Genomic DNA, 16,749 nt, shown 5'->3' on the forward strand with positions numbered 1-16,749 from the left:
AATTATGGATCATCATAACATATTCTAGTGCCTCAAGAATTTCTAAGAATTTTCACCAAATAGAACTTGATAATTTAGAGAAAGATTTTATGAATATGTTGTATATTATATTTCTTCTGTTCCTATGATGTTCTATATTTCAGGTATCTAGATACTGTCAACAGGATAAATTTCATGAATTTTGTAAATGATTGCTATGTAGTTCATGTCCAGTGATGAGTAAACACTCTGGTGTTTTTATGAGAAAAGATAGTAAATAAGCCCTTGGCCTACATTTCTAAAGTATTATCGACCGGATCAGATAGAAACAGATTCAAGAAAATTTCCATTGATTAGCCAATAAAATAGCTTCCCTCCTGAAGGACCAAAGAGATCCTGTTTGGATAGGGTGGAGACAGACACATAGGAAATCATCTCAGAGCACAACTTATTTCTTAGCAGAATTAGCAACCATATGAAGAACTAAAAGTTATAAAGTGGCAATTCTAGAGAATGAAGAAGAGAATACAGTGAAGTGCTGTGTTTACTCATGCTTGTGAAGAGAGGGTTGGAATAATGCCACAATGTACAGTCAGAAAGATTCTGTGGTACTGAACAACTTGTCCTGGACCTCAAAGAATCTGTATTCATTGATGGTAATACAACCAATGGAAAATATTCCAAAGCAGAGAGAAACTTACTCTCCTACTTGACTTTTTGTTAAGAAAAGAAATCTAGCAATTGCCTTCATGAATTCAGTTATTAATATTTAGCCACTACTTTAAAAACCATTTCTTATCAACCATAATTCAGAAACATAGTTTTATATTTCAGGTGATTAATGGAAAGCTAGAAATAGTAGAGGAAACGTTTCTGAATAAAGTTTTGTTTTTATGACTTTCTTACCAAATTGTTCTCTTTAAAATGGAAAATTCTACCAGATTAAAAACCAGTACAGAGAGGTGAATATTATGTGTTCATCTAAAATTCCACTGCAAGTGGCTTAACTGATTTTCTTTTGATTTTCTGGAATATATGTCTAAGAGAAAACTATATTCATACCACGAAGAGAGGTGGGGATAGACTAAAGCAGATCATAGTAAACTTGGAATTTTTCTGGTTTGTTGTTATATTTTAAAAACTCAAGAATTTTGCATTTTACTTTATAATACACTTGATCTTAGCCAAAAGGCTGAGAAGTGATTACTTTATAATATATACACATTTGTTTTGTATTTCTTAACTTCGAGAGAATTAATGCTTTACAAAGATACATTTGTTTATTGTGTGGTCTCTTTATTAACTACACTTAATTTGGAAATAAATTACAGATTGTTTGAAATTTAGATTTACTTACAATGTGCAGCAATATGCCAATAAGCACGTGCCATAGAAACAAGTAATATTTTTGAAAGATTAATAAGGACAGAAATGAGTTGAACATCCCAACATTTCAAATCTGCAATTTGTACTAAAATATGAATCTTCTATCTCAGCCCTGTACATGCACCACCAAAAAATATGAAATAATAATATTCTCACCTCACATTTATCTTTGTTTCTATGGTATGCTATTCTTTTTTTGGTTGCTAGTTTATATTTTGACCCACATAATTGACTTCACAATCCACTAAGAGGTCATTTCCTATCATTTGAAAAGCGTATCCTACCTTATTACATTAGATTATATAAGAAATATACATATTATATATATATATGCTATGTTTTAATTGATGGCTATAAAATAAAACAGAATAAAAAATATATTAATGCACACTATAAATTTTCAGTTAATTCTCTTATAGCATACAAAAGACTTTTTTATAAAAAGATAAGACAAAATTGACAAGACATCTTTTGCATGAATTCATGCTAATATAAATGTGCTCATTAGTGTTTACAAATTAATTTTTGAGTTTTTTTTGTTGTTGTTTTATTTTTCAAGATGGTCTTGCTATGTAACCAAGGCTGGCCTTGAACTCACAGCAATCCTCCTGCATCAGCCTCCCGAATGCAGGGATTACAGGTGTGTGCCATCACACTCAGCTAATTTTGTATTTTTCATCTTGGTATATCTCTATTGTAAAAGTTACAATTGTAGTTATAAAATTTCTAGGTAAATTTCTACTAACTTTAAATCTACAGGTTACATGGTGTTCTGCCATCTTTGTTTTTCTCAGTATTTGCTAATTCTCAAATAAGGTTGCTCCTAGCAAAAGCAGAGTGATGCTTCCTAACCCCCTGCTTCTTATTTCTTGCTTTCCCAATCTTCTTTCCCCAACTATCCAGGGAAGATTTCAAATGACGTAAAAATCCTACTCAACATCTGTTGATGCCTTGTCATAAGTTTAAGCACAAAGGCTTAGCTTAGCATTCAAGAACTTCCCATACCCGACTGCCACTCACTCATCCAACCCCATTTCCTCCCACATTCCCTGAAACATACTGCAGCTCCCTCACTGAGAATCAGGGCTTCTTCTGACCTGTGATATCTTTCTACATATATGTTCATCACTATAGTATAAATTTAATGCTACTGCATTGTTACACATAGATCTTTTCTACATGGAAGGGAGGAATTATTCCTTGTCATTAGTTGTATATTTATGTATGTGCACACATTGATAATGAAAGCACAATACTTTGCATATACTGAGAAATCCATATTTATTTGTTTAACTGGGTTATCTGAAAGCCATGCATATCGATTGATGAGTGTACACCTGGAAGCTAAAGCAACTTTTGAATGATGATGTGTAGTCAATCTTGTGGAAAATGTGATTGGGATTGACACCTACTATTTTAGAGCACTCCAGAGAAACAGAAAGATACACACAAAGAAATACAGAAACACTTTTCAAGGAATTTGCCTGGGTCACTGGAGGGGCTGGCAAGTGTGAAATTTGTCAGACGGGTTGGCACTTTGGAAACAGAATTCTTTTTGCCTAAGAAACCAGTTTTTTCTTGTAAGGGCCTCAACTAATTCAATGAATCTCCTTTATTTAAAGTCATTTGTACATGCTAACCATATCTACAAAATACTTTCACAGCAGTACCTAGATTAGTATTTGATTAAATAACTGGGTTTTATAATGTGGCCAAGTTGACACATGACACTAATCATCACACTTACTAAAGAAAAACATGTACTACCTACCATTAAAGTTTATATTGAAGACAAATGGAAAACAAGTGAAATAATTTTAAAGTGCTTTCACATGTGAATTTAATAAGGTACCTAATGTTTATAACAGTATTCTCAGATCTCATTTGTTAGTAATAGTAGAAAGAAAAATATTAAGCAAATCATGTATGTATACATAGTTTGAATAAAATGGAGTTTTAACTATCACATGACTAATCTCAGTTTCTACTTAAATATGGTGTTACCATTACAAATTCTTTTTATTTTTCAAGTTTTTATTAATCTAAAATTTATATATAATATCAAATATTCTGAAATAAATTTTATTTGTTGGTATAGTTTACCAATAAACCAATACACCAAAGGAAATATCAAGTATCATTTTAAGTTATTATAGAAATTTCACTATTTTCTTCACTTGACTTAGATAAAATTCACTGTTTCCTAACAGTCAGTCATTTGTTTCCTATCCTTAATGAGATACTTGTCTTGAAGCTGTAATATTCAGTTTGGAAGAGTGATCAATCAATTTCTATCTATTGGATATTTTTATTTTTTCACTAATATTAATTCATAGGATTGAGACAAATAGCTAAAATTAACTTTTATTTTTCAGAAAATAACTTACATTGGATTTTGCATAACTAATTTTTGAATTAATTTATAGAATGTGTTATTTCATCTCTTCCGTAAGTGTGATAATAAAACCACTGAGCCTATGAATCATCTCTGGAAATATTCTCACTGTTGTTACATGGTTCATCTCTTTTAATTTCCACAGTAGCTCTCAGAGTTGACAGCAATGTTATTCTTCCTATTTTGCTGATGGCAGAATGGATACAGAGAACAGACATTTGTGGTGGAGATAAAAGTCCAACGACAATAATCTGATGTCAGGTCACTGTGTTATGATACCCTGTATCTTTAAAACTTCTTTCTCACTGTTACAAAGGAAAATATCACAAAAGAAAGTCAAACAGAGCCACCTATCCTTGTTGATACATTTGCTCACTTAAGTGCACAGTTAAAACTGGTTTGGGGCCAGAGTAGTGGTGGACACCTGTAATTCCAGCACTTGGCAAGGCAAAGGCAGGAGAATGACAAGTGCATCTTTCCTCTCACTTTACATAAATTAGAAAAAAATCACAATAATAAAAAAACTGCTTATCTGTGGAGTCATGTTAACAATAATGGTATACTTTCACAATCATCCCATATAGAAGAATAAATACCTTGTTTCCTCTCCACTTACCTTGCCACATGGTTAATTACAGGAGCAAAGTTGGTTGGACCATAGAGTTGCACAGATTTCAGACTCCTGTAATAAGCCTCCATGACTCCTTCGATACCATCACAGTAGGGGTTTTGAGGGTTGCCATTCTATAGAAAGTTATAGTAAAAAATGTAAAAAAGATTCTGTGAAGATTTTGTAGTCAAAATACTGATGAGCTGCAGGCATCTGAAAGCTTGATGGGGCTGGAGGGTCTACTTCCAAGAAGACTCACTTATGTGGCACCAGGCAAGAGGCCAAATGGACTCCCCATGGGAATGCGTCTCACAACATGGCAGCCAGCTCGCCCAGAATGAGGTATCCAAGAGATAGCAAGAACAAAACCCCAATGCCTTTTAGGAGGCGTTATCAGAAGATGTTCACCATTACTTCTACTTCAATTCATTCATTAGAAATGAGTCAATAAGTGTCGCCCACACTCAAGGTAAGAGTTAGAATTAAGCTCTACCTCTGGAAGTGGCATATTCAAAATGTCATAGGTATATTTTCAAACACATTGACAGTAACTACATATAAACATAGTTAGCAAAAATTTTAGCATGTATTTTTTTACTCAATCACAACTCATAATTAAAATTTGATAGGGCCGGGGATTTAGCTCAGTGGTTTTGCTGCCTGCTGCGCAAGCGCAAGGACCCGAGTTCGATCCCCGGTACAAAAAAAAAAAACAAAGCAAAATTTGATAAATTCTATGCACAAAGCTTTACACTAATGTATTTACATATATTATATAACAACCCTAAAAAAGGTAGGTGAAGTAATGTCTCTATCCCCACTTTGTAGACGAAGAAAGTGAAGAGCTGAGTTTTGCTAGCCCAAGGTAACACAAGTAGGATATCCAAAAGATCTGAACCCAGGCAGTCTGATTCTAGAGCTGTCTCTTAACCACAGTATGCGAACCACATTCCGATATCATCAATATTTTGCAAGTCTGGGTGTCCTGGAAACTGAACCACATGTTACCAACCACTTCAATCTCATCATTTGGAAGAGAACAGTATATACCGTTTTTTAGTTTTATCTTTTTTTCACACATTTTTATTAACCATGACATAATGCTTTAAAATATAAAAATCATAAAAGACCAATTTACATAGTAAAATTGGTTACATGAGTTTTCCGAAATTAGAATGTTAAAGGAAAGTTTAACATTTAGCACAAGGCAATAAATGGTTGCTTTTAATGTTAATCTGAGCTGACCTAATTTAACCTTTCTTTAAATAAAATTTTATGGTGCTCCTTTCCCCTGATAGAGTATGAAGCTAATTAAAATTAAAACTCATTACTGATTTTGGACATATAAAATGTATTATATATCAGCCTTAAAAGGGAACAAGTGCAAAATAGGGTAGTTCTGAGCTGCTTTTCAACCAGCATTTTAACATTTTACTGAGAGTTTGTATTTCTGTAAAAATATTTTCTCTATCCCTCTGGAACTGGAATTACAACAAGGTCACCATTTTTTCTCTCTTGCAGTAGTGGAAAGATAATCACTGGATACTCTGTCCACTGTTATGTATTTTTTAAAGCACTAATTTCTGAATCCGTCCTGATACAATAAGTTGTTCTAAGGTTTCTTCAAAGCCTTTGGATAAGAATATTTTATAACATTACTCATATCTTCTTTTTAATACATGGGCTGTATTATATCAGGATTCCTTTAAATTTGGTATAGCTCCCAAGATGAGAGTTTCCTGTGTGGAGCTGTGATGAGTCACAAAATGACGTCAAAGGCAGTTACAAAGTTTATGTGTCAGGGTGCCAAAAAATAAAACTGGATGTTTTAAAAAATAAGTGCACTTCATTTTATTGCTTATTAATGAAAAACAAAGTGGATACCCTATTTTATAACTTTACAAAATTTTTATAATTCTCTTTTAATTCTTTGCTCCTCCCTCCACACCTCCCATCCTCCCTTCATTTCTCTCTCTCTCTCTCTCTCTCTCTCTCTCTCTCTCTCTCCCTCTTTGGCATAAAATTGAACCCAGGGCCTTCACACTGAGCTGCATCCTCAGCTTCTCACTCGTTTTTAAATTTTGAACCAAGGTCCCACTAAGTCTCTAAGCTGCTCAGGCTCAAATGTGGTCCTTCAGTCACAGCCTCCTGGAGTGCTGAGCTTGTAGGTGTGACCTGCTGTGCTCAGTTCCCCTTGTTATTTACAAAGAACTGTGATGAAAATTATCCCATCAGCATATAGAGAAGTAATCCCACCACACAGACCTCAGTGGGGAGCAGTGTCCAGTTCTCACCCATTTTACTCCCTGTGGTTTTCCTGGAGCTTATGCTGGAATTTGGATTCAGTTCCATGCAGCAATCCCATAGCTTCTGTTGCTCCCATAGCCTGTGGCACTTTTCACAGGGCTAACAAACTGACAAGTACTAGAGAGAAGCTTGAAGGGGTTGTTGCTCTACCCTGAAATGTATCTGTTCCTGCTCAGACTGCTTACCATGGAGAAAAGTTGGGAGGGTGGCTTCTTTTATGAACAAATATCTACTGAGCTACTATTTTATTCACAGTATGGTGTTAAAGACTCTTGGTTATTCAATTCTCTATGTCTTCTTGGAAGAAAAGACATAAACAGAAATACTGAATTACACAGATTTCTACAAATGCCAAAATCAGTGAGAACTGTGCAAGCACTTTTAGATATTTAGAAGGAGCTCTTGTTGCAGAGGTGTAGCATTTTGCTGATCAATGTGGAAGACCATCTTTACGGGGCTCCAGCTCCATGCCCTTTAGAAATACTCTCCAGAGGCCCACACGATTGCAGTTCAGTACAGCTCCAGATGGAGCCACTGAAGACTATTAGGATAGGAGAGCAATGACTCACAGTTTTTACAACCAGAAGTGTCAAAGTGGCAGAAAATACTTTACTTCCCCATCTCCTTTCTTTTCCCATAGTATCTGTTCTTGTACATGTCTCACATGAAAGACTGAGTTTACTGAGACTCTTTTGATAAAGCAAATCTCAATTTCAACATCTTCTTTAAAAAAGCTAATTTTTTAAAGATTATTTAATTTTCAAATATGCCTCCTTTGATATCTAAAAATATTCTAATTCGATGAGAAGACTAATGGCAGTGAACTCGTATCAGATGCCCTTACCATGGGAATATGAGGGCTTGTTAATGCAGGTTGTTTATTATCAGCCTGACTTGTGACTCACATTTTTATACTTCTCATTGTCAGTATCTATACATGTATGTTGTAGTGTTTATGATGAATGTAACAAAATACCTTAGCAGGCATTAAATCAAATATTATTTCACTAAAGGCTTACTTATCCCTTATTTGTCCTAATTTTCTAAGAAAATAAAAGTTCTTTGAAAAATTAAAGCAATATAATTTGGCGATACTAAAGTTTAAACTTTTTTTGAACTGTGTGTTTGTTGATATGTGTGTTGATACTGGGGATTGAACACAGGGTTTGCCCACTGAGTTACATTCCTGGCCCTTTTTCTATTCTTTGGTTTTGAGAACGAGTTGGTCTCTTCAAGTCACTAAATTGGCCAGGGTAGGCTCAAACTTGCTATCCTCCTATCTCAGCCTCCTAGAGGTCTGGGGTTATAGATATATACTCCCTTTCCCAGTTAAATTAAGATATCCTTAACATGATCAACACAGCCATTGTTTCCTCAGCAATTTGGGAGACTTTTCCATAGACTCACAGGTCTATGAATTGAGTTTTCAGAGCAGTTAAGGTGCAAATAATAACAAATCCTTCCTCAGCAGTTGTTATGTTATAGGTTTGGCCTCAAGGAATGAATATGGGGGTAGAAAAAAAGCAGGAAAGGAAAAGGTAGAGGGAGAAAGAAAAGAAAAAGATTATACACAAAGGTGAGAAGAAATATGTAGAAGGAAAATTAATAAACCTTATTTAGTTTAACACAATTATTTCTTTTCCAAAGCATTAAAATAACTCATGACCTTTTTCCTGAGGCACTTAAGATTGAGGATCACATCAGTGATTTTCATGCTTTTATAAGTTTCTGGGAGATTTTAATTCTTTAAGACACAACCAAATCCCAACAGATACTCATTTTTATGTGACATTGGGAGTGTGACATGTGAGGTATTTCATGGAAGAAAGAATTAAGCCCTCCGGCAACCTTTCCTGAAATTGTGTGGGTGATGGAATAGAAAAGCAAGAATAAGTATAGGAAGAAAGAAGTAAAAGCACTCCTAAAATATCTTTGAGAAAGAGGAAATATATTCCTATAAAAGCATCTTGAAATACATATCCATGTATATGTATTTGAATTGCTAAAGCATGTATCCGAGTGATAGGATTACTCTTGCCTTTATAAGACATAGTTTAATAAACAGTGTTTAAGAGCACAGACCCAAAAATAAGTCTGATCTGGGTTCAAGTCCTGTCCTTTGGAACTCTAGTCAATCTCGGGCTTCTTAGTGGAGTTATAGAACTCCTGGAAGCCGCCTGCTCACCATGGACAGTGTTAGTGGTTCAGTGTGTCCACCATAATGTACCTGCCAGACAGAAATTTTGTGAAGATTATATAAGGTAGTCTAAAGTATGTATCTCAAAACTCAGTAATTATTGTGTATCTAATACTATATCACAGAACATCACTTACCCCTGATCTATCTTACACAAGCAAACAAAAGTATTTTGAAAAAAAAAGCTAACAGTACTAAAGTTGAGAAATTATCGTCAACACTGATATAATAATTGCTGTTTCCATCATCGATTTGGCAGACTGTTTCTCATAGATTTAAAATGTTATGATCTCTTTATGTGTGTTGTGCTGCTGTAAGAACATGTATGAGACTGGATAATTTCTAAACAACACAAACGTGGTTCCAGCAGGTTCAGTGGTCTGGTGAGGCTGAATTTTCCAGGTAGGCAGAGTGCTGTGGCTGCTTACGGCAGATGGACAAGCACCATGTAAAGCATCTTTGATAAGGGCCTCAAGCCCATTTACGAGGGAAGTGACCTTGTGGCCTAATTACCTTCTACATGCCCTGCTTCTTAATGCTATCACATGGGCATTACTAGAATTTTGGAGTGGACACATTAAAATCGTAGTAATCTCTACCATATAAGTAGTTAAAGAACAGATTAAGGTAAAAATGATAAGAGAATTAGTGGGAAAGAGAAAGGGAAACACACAAGGGGCAAAGAAATATTAGCAAAGAAAATTAATAAACCTAATTTACTTTAAAACAATCATTCTTTTTCTTAGGCATAAGGAAAGAGAAGATTAAGAATACCCATATACTCTTTGATATTCCTTCCACTTAAAAGAAAATTAATTCCCCTACCTTGAGCTCGGGCTGCCCTTAGCAACTTATAGAACCAACAGAATGTGGCAGAAATAACATTTTGCCATTTCTACACTTGTGTCTAAACAGTGTTGGCATTTCTGTCTCAGACTTAAAAATACTCATCCTGGGAAAGCTGGCTGCCATGTAGGAAGTCTGATGATGCCGAGCCCGCCACTCCAGGAGGAAGCCCAGGAGGACCACACGGACAGAAGCATGTGACAAGAGAGGGACATCCAGGTAGCCCCAACCATCTCAGCCACCCCAGGTCAGGCCCTAGACATGAAGATGCCAGCTTAGGGAACAGGCTAGTTCCAGATGACACGACATGGAGAGGACCTAGAGATACGACCCTGGTCCAACCATCCCAGCCACCTCTTCCCATTCGAGGCCACAGAGGAGGCCTCAGATGCTGAAAAGGAGAAATGTGCTTCTCCCATTAGATGCTGCTGGAGCACAAGTCACGTGCGTGCTTCCTGACCCATAAGTCAGGAGCATAATGGAATGACGTGGTTGTCTACCGCTAAGTTTTAGGGACATTTGTTATACAGCAATTGATAACCAGAAAAGACTGCATACTTATAAACTGCATGCACTCAGGCAGATTTATGGATAATTACTAAAAGTGAGCTGAGTCTATGGTCACCAAGCTTTGCTACATAAAAGGGTAAAGAATAAGAAAACATGAGTATTAAAATACACAACATATTTTTTTCAATATCAAATCTTTTTGATGTATCCTTACCAAAGCAAATTCATGAGATATCCTTCCATCTGGAGGCAGTTTTGCACCAAAACCCAGAGCTGGGAACATCTTATCACTGTCATAATCCTGGACGATCTCTCCCACGGCTTTCAGTGCCATGCCATAGGCATTCAGCTGGTAAGGATTCATGTAATGGAGAGATGTAGGCTGGGCAGGGTTGCCTGGCGGCAGGAAAAATATTTAACATGCAAACAATCAGGTTAAGGCTCTTTTTACGACACTGTTTTGATGTTTATTTCAGAATGAAATTTTCAACAATTATGTTTTTCTACCTACATCCACAGTGTTTCTCATAGCTTCTTTCTGGATATTTAACAACATGTAAATATTTACTATAATATACCCAGAGAAAGTTTCTCAAAGAAATGCCAAAGCTATGCAGAATTTTCCAGAAGTAATTCCTTATTATCAATCTCATAGGATATTTTTGAGTTGCCATTCTAGCAGAATACAAAATAAGATTTGGCTAGTCTTATTTCATTTTGAAAATATCTCTGTTTTTTTAAAATCACATGTCAGCATTAATTCTAATGCTGACAATCAGAAGACCCAACCAATTTAATGGTGTTCAATAATTACAAGGCCTTCCTAATGCTGTATTCAAATGTGAAATGAATATTTGAGAAATATTCCAATTTATCACTTTAAAAAGGAAAGCATAGCAATTTTCAAACTCAAGCTGATTATCTAGATTGGAAAATATTATTTAGATTTGATCACTAGACATTAAACTAGGAGCGGCAAACCAAGAGTGAAGTCTCAACTCTTTCAGGAAAACATCTGTAAAATAAACTCTAGCATAGTCGTTATTGGAAAGATAAAATAAGATTATGTGTTCAAAAGTGATTAAAAATAATAAAGTACCATAGAACTGTAAGATTACCTACTACTGTTAGTTTTCTGAGTCACCCACAATGTCCTACATTACTAAAATGAGTATTCTATGTAGAATGTTGTATTTGAATGGAGATAAAATTGAGAATGTCATACATGTCCTATCAGCTCAAACACATTGAGATTCACATTCAGTTACCATGATTAACAGTACAGCCAGAAAGTCCATTTAATTTTTTTAGTGGAAATGGAAAGTTAAATGCAACTTATATTAGCATGCAACACTCAATTCCACATTAAAATATGGTCTGAAGAAGCAAAGCCACAGGGCACAGTTTTTCTTCTGATAAGAGAAAAAAATAATATGTAAGAACTTTGAAAATAAAGGAATGATCTCTCTTTAGTTTATCCTACATATAATTACAACAGAACATTTTTGTCCTAAAAATAATTCATGGCACACATACATTTCATATCAATCAAGTGCTGATTCCATAGGACAAAATTTCTTAAAAAGTGTCTTCTGACCAACACGTCCTTAATGTTCACCTCAACTTTAACTTTTCTGCCTGACTCTAACCTTGTTTTTCTTAAAGCATTTACTTTATCAAAATTGAAATTTTAATTTCATTTTTTTCAATTTTATTTATTTACTTATTTTTTGGCTGTACTGGGGATTGAACTTGGGGACTTTATACTGACCTACAGTCCCAGCCCTTGTTTACTTTTGAGATAGGGTCTTGCTATGTCACTTAATTCCCTTCATCTTTCCCTTTCAGAAGTAAACCTCTATTACCAAGGAATATTGTTCTCAAAGGCTGGGATTCATTCTTCTGAAATAAAATCATCAAGAAAGACAACAGACCACACCCCATCTCCCTCTCTCTGCAGAGAGCAAGCATTGGAAGCTTAGATGGGAGCACCCCATTTCCGGCTCACTACACCCACTGGCTACAGCAAACACAGATGGCCTCGTCACAGGGACCACACCCCTGCCAGGGTCCCTGCCCTTCCTCACCCACTTCACTCACCACTTACAACCCACAGAATCTTGTATCAGAGCCACTGAGTTCTGTTTCTCATCTCTGTTTTCATAAAGTCATTCTGGTCTTTTTTATTTATCCAGTACACATTTTCCTTGGTACTTCCCTCCAAAGTAGGGACTTTGCCACTTGATCAAATATCAGAAATTCCATTACTGATTATTTAGCACAACTCTCAAACATAAGAAGCATTGTTACCCAATGGTGGTAATTTGGCAAATGAAAATAACTAAACCACTGAAAAAGAAAATTTTTTTTTTTTATGTAGAAATTTCCTAGTTCCTTTTTTTTGGTGTGTGTTAAATTCTTTTATTGGTAAAAGAATCATACCACAGTTGATATATGTGCGCCTATGTTCATAGCAGCACAGTTTGTGATAGCTAAAACTTGGAAACAGCCCAAATGCCCATCAACTGGAGACTGGATAAAGAAGATGTGTTTTTTTTTATAAAATGGAGTACCACTCAGAAAATAATTTTTAAAAGTATAGGGTCGGCGATTTAGCTCAGTGGTTTCGCTGTTCGCTGCGCAAGCACAAGCGCAAGAACCGAAGTTCAATCCCTGGTACCAAAAAAAAAAAGTACCATTAATACCGCAGCATGTCTTATCTTACTTACCATACATAGGAGGAGCCTGCCCTACCATCTAAAGGTGTTGCCTATTTCTCTCCAGAATTTCACCCAGGCCTATCCAGTTACTGGACACTATTGATACGTTCAAGTTGCCACCTTGTCCTGAAATTCACTTTCTCCTACAGCTCATGTCTCAAATGGACCAAACAACTTCCCTTGTTTATGCAGGCTGTGATTGTCTTTCCTTTCATCCTGCTATGGTTCTTGTGTTCTACACTACAAAATTTAGTAATTAAAAATGCCACGTCCTTGAGACTGTGACCATATTTGTCCTTCCTCTGTCTCTACACCAATGGTTATGAACAATAAAATTCCAGTAGGTTGCTAAGATTAGGCCCTAACTAGTAGAAATACTACTTATAAGAATAGAAAATCTAACATATATTGAACATCTTCCATCTTTATATCTCACTTATGCTTTCTAGCCAACCTATGACATAGTAATTTTGTTATACCTATTTTGCAGATTAAATTACTTGCTCCAAATCATACAGAATAATAACTGGCAAAACAAGAATATAAGTCTAAGCAGTCAGATTTTATTGTCCTTGCTCTTAGCTGTAATTCTTTACTTAAGGTTTCTTGTAGTATTTTAATCTCAGAATATTATAAAACTTAAATAGGATTACCTTTTAGAGATGTACTATTCTATCATAAGAAAATAGGGTTTGAATAGATTCTTTTTTCATGCTTTTTGAAACATAATTCATTAATTTACAAATTGCTCACACAGTTCTATGATTCTCAGCACAGAATATTCACAGAATTGTGCAACCTTCACTAGTCAATTTTAGAACACTTTTATCACCTCAAAAAAACCCTGTACTCATTAGCTATCACCCTCCCCCTTATCTTTCACCCCCAACCCCATACTATGACTCATCTACTTTGTGTCATTATTAGTTTTCCTAACCTGAACATTTCACATAAATCACCTACTATGTGGTCTGAATTTCAAGGTTCATCTAGGCTGTACTCTGTATCAGTACTTCATTCCTGAGGATTGTGGAAGAGTATCCCACTGTATGGATGTACTGCATTCTGTTTATCTACTTATCAGCTGATGGATAGTTAGCTCTTTCCCCATGTTGGCTGTTATGCTGCTACATTCATGGGCATGTTTTTCTACCCATGTTTTCATTTCCCTTGAGCATATACTTAGAGAAATTCCTGGGTCATATGGTAATTTTGTATTTACCAATGAGTAAATGTTAACATCTTTTTTTATTAGCATGTATGTGCAGTACATAATGATTATATTTATCATGGGGAGCCGGTCCATGTATATAACATACCTTAATTCTTTTTTTAATCCCGTCCCCCGCCCCTCCCTGCTGTTCCAACTCTGTCTTCTTCCCATTTGCCAAAGCTTGATTTTCATATTTTCCCTTCAATTACTTTTTTCCCATCCTTTCCCTCCCCTGCATCCCTTCTCCCTCTATCTCTTGTTTCTGATTGATCTGGAAAAAGATCTATTTCCTATTTATCTGTTTTTGATTTTGCTCTCTCATGCTCTCTCTCTCTCTCTCTCTATATATATTTATATATGTGTATATATATATGAGTTTCTCAGATAAGAGAAAGCATTTGATATTTAAGCTTGTCTGAATTATTTCACTTAACATTATGTTCTCAAGTTGCACCAATTTACCTATGAATGACTCAAGCTTATCTTTCTTTATGGCCAAGTGTACTCCATTGTGTATAAATACCACATTTTCTTTATTCATTCATCCATTGATGGTCATATAGTCTGTTTTAAAGATTTAGCTATTATAAATTGTGCTGCTATAAACATGGGTATTCATGTATCCCTGTAATATGATGACTTTTACTCTTTCAAGAAGATACCTAGTAAAGGAATAGCTGGATCAAATGGAATTTCTACGTTTAGTTTTGTGAAGAATCTCCATACTAAATTCCATTGTGGCTGTACCAGTTTACATTCTCACCAAGAACGTAGAAGAGCCCCTCCCCTGCCACACACACACACACATCCTAGTGAGGATTTGTTATTTTCTGATTTCTTCACGATGGTCACTCTTTCTTGAGTAAGATGACATCTCAGTGCTTTTTTTTTAAGTAACTTTATTTCAATGGGCAGCATTGTCGAACATTTTAAATGTTATTTATTGGCCATTTGTACTTCTTCTGAGAAGTGTGCATTCATTTCGGCTGTCCATTTTTTGATTAGATATTTTATTTTGGGGATCTAATTTTTGAGTTCTTTATATATTTTAGATATTAATCCTCTGTGCAAAGAATAGCTGGCAAGAAAATGTTTCCTATTTTGTAGGCTGTCTCTTCACTCTGCTGTTTGTTTCATTGCTGTTCAGAAGCTTTTTAATCAACAAATGGGATTATACTAAAACAAAGCATTTTCAAAAGAGACCATACCATTTACATTCCCATCCACAATATTATAAGGGTTTTTACTTCTCCACATCTTCACCAACATTTGTTATCTGATTAATTATAGCCACCCCAATTGGTGTGAAATCCGATCTCATTAGAGTTTGGATTTCCATTTCCTAAAGTCTATGTATGTTAGAATCTTTTCATGAACTTATTGGCTATCTATATATCTTATGTGCAGAAATTTTATTCAGATCCTTTGCCTATTTTTGTACAATTTAGTTGTCTTTTTATTGAGTTATATAAGTCCTTTACTTATTCTAGATACAAGTATCTAGTGGGCTATATGCTTTGCAAGTACTTTGTCCATTTGGGGACTTTTCACTTTATATTTCTTCTTCCTTTCTTCCTGGATTGAACTCAGTACCACTGAGCTACATCCTCATCCCACCCTCTCTTTTCATTGAGACAGGATCTTGCTAAGTTGCCCAGGCTAAAATTGAACTTGTGGTCTTTCTGCCTCAGCCTCCCAGAGTGCTGGGATTACAGGAATATGTCGCCACACTGAGCTTCCTTTCACTTCTTGGTAGTGTCCATTGAAACATGTTTCAATTTTTACTATTATAGCCATGATATTGGTGTCAAAATAAGAATCAAGTGCCACATCCAATGTCATGAAGGCACATCTTTATACTTTCTTCTGAGAGTTTTCATAGCAGTAGTTCTTACCTGTAGGCCTGTGTTCCATTTTGGATTAATTTTGGTATATGATGTGAGGTAAGAGTCTAATTCCATTCTCCTGCCTGTAGCTACCCAGCTGTTCCAGCATTGCTTGTTGAAAAGATTATTCTATCCCACACTGAATTGTCCTAATGCTCTTCTTGATAGTTTATCTTGGACATTTTTTTTTCAGTAATCTTAATTCCACTTCACTGATCTATATATCTGAATTTACACCAGTACCCCCACTGTTTTGATTATTGTTGGTTTGCAGAAAATTTTAAATATTAAAAATGTGACTTCCTACTTTATTGTTCTTATTCAAGATTTCTTTGGTTCTTCTGGATCCCTTGCAATTCCACATGGATTTCCAAATGATTTTTCCATCTTTTAAAAAAAGGCCTTTCAGATTTTGATAAAGATAGCACTGTCAAAATTATTTTGAGGAATACTGCCATTTTAACAATGTTGGATATGCTAATCCACAAACATGGCATATATTTTCTATTTATTTAGATAGTGAAATTTCTATTGCCAATTGTTTTCGAAGTATAGTTGTCAGAGAATGATTTCATAATGATTTTGTTAAATGTATTCCTGGTTATATCATTCCTTTCAATATTATTATAAATGGAATTTTCTTAATTTCATTTTGAAACAGTTTCTTAGAATTATATAGAAAAATAACTGATTTATGTAC

General features: G+C 35.1%; 1 protein-coding gene across 8 annotated transcripts in view; it reads right to left on the reverse strand.

Moving 5' to 3' along the window:
* Nucleotides 1-16,749, reverse strand: part of Cpne8 (copine 8) — a 236,302-nt gene that overhangs the window by 17,043 nt on the left and 202,510 nt on the right. For all 8 annotated transcript variants that reach the window (XM_087200025.1, XM_004855010.4, XM_021236528.2 and 5 more), the window contains 2 exons: nt 10,445-10,626; nt 4,377-4,504 (listed from right to left, as the gene is read on the reverse strand). In XM_087200025.1, coding sequence (XP_087056151.1) covers nt 4,377-4,504; nt 10,445-10,626 — 310 coding nt within the window. The remainder of the gene's footprint in view (nt 1-4,376; nt 4,505-10,444; nt 10,627-16,749) is intronic.

The sequence above is a fragment of the Heterocephalus glaber genome, unplaced genomic scaffold (assembly GCF_053883595.1).
Source record: "Heterocephalus glaber isolate CG9 unplaced genomic scaffold, H.glaber_assembly_v1.0 deba00001733, whole genome shotgun sequence".
Classification (NCBI taxonomy): Eukaryota; Metazoa; Chordata; class Mammalia; order Rodentia; family Bathyergidae; genus Heterocephalus; species Heterocephalus glaber.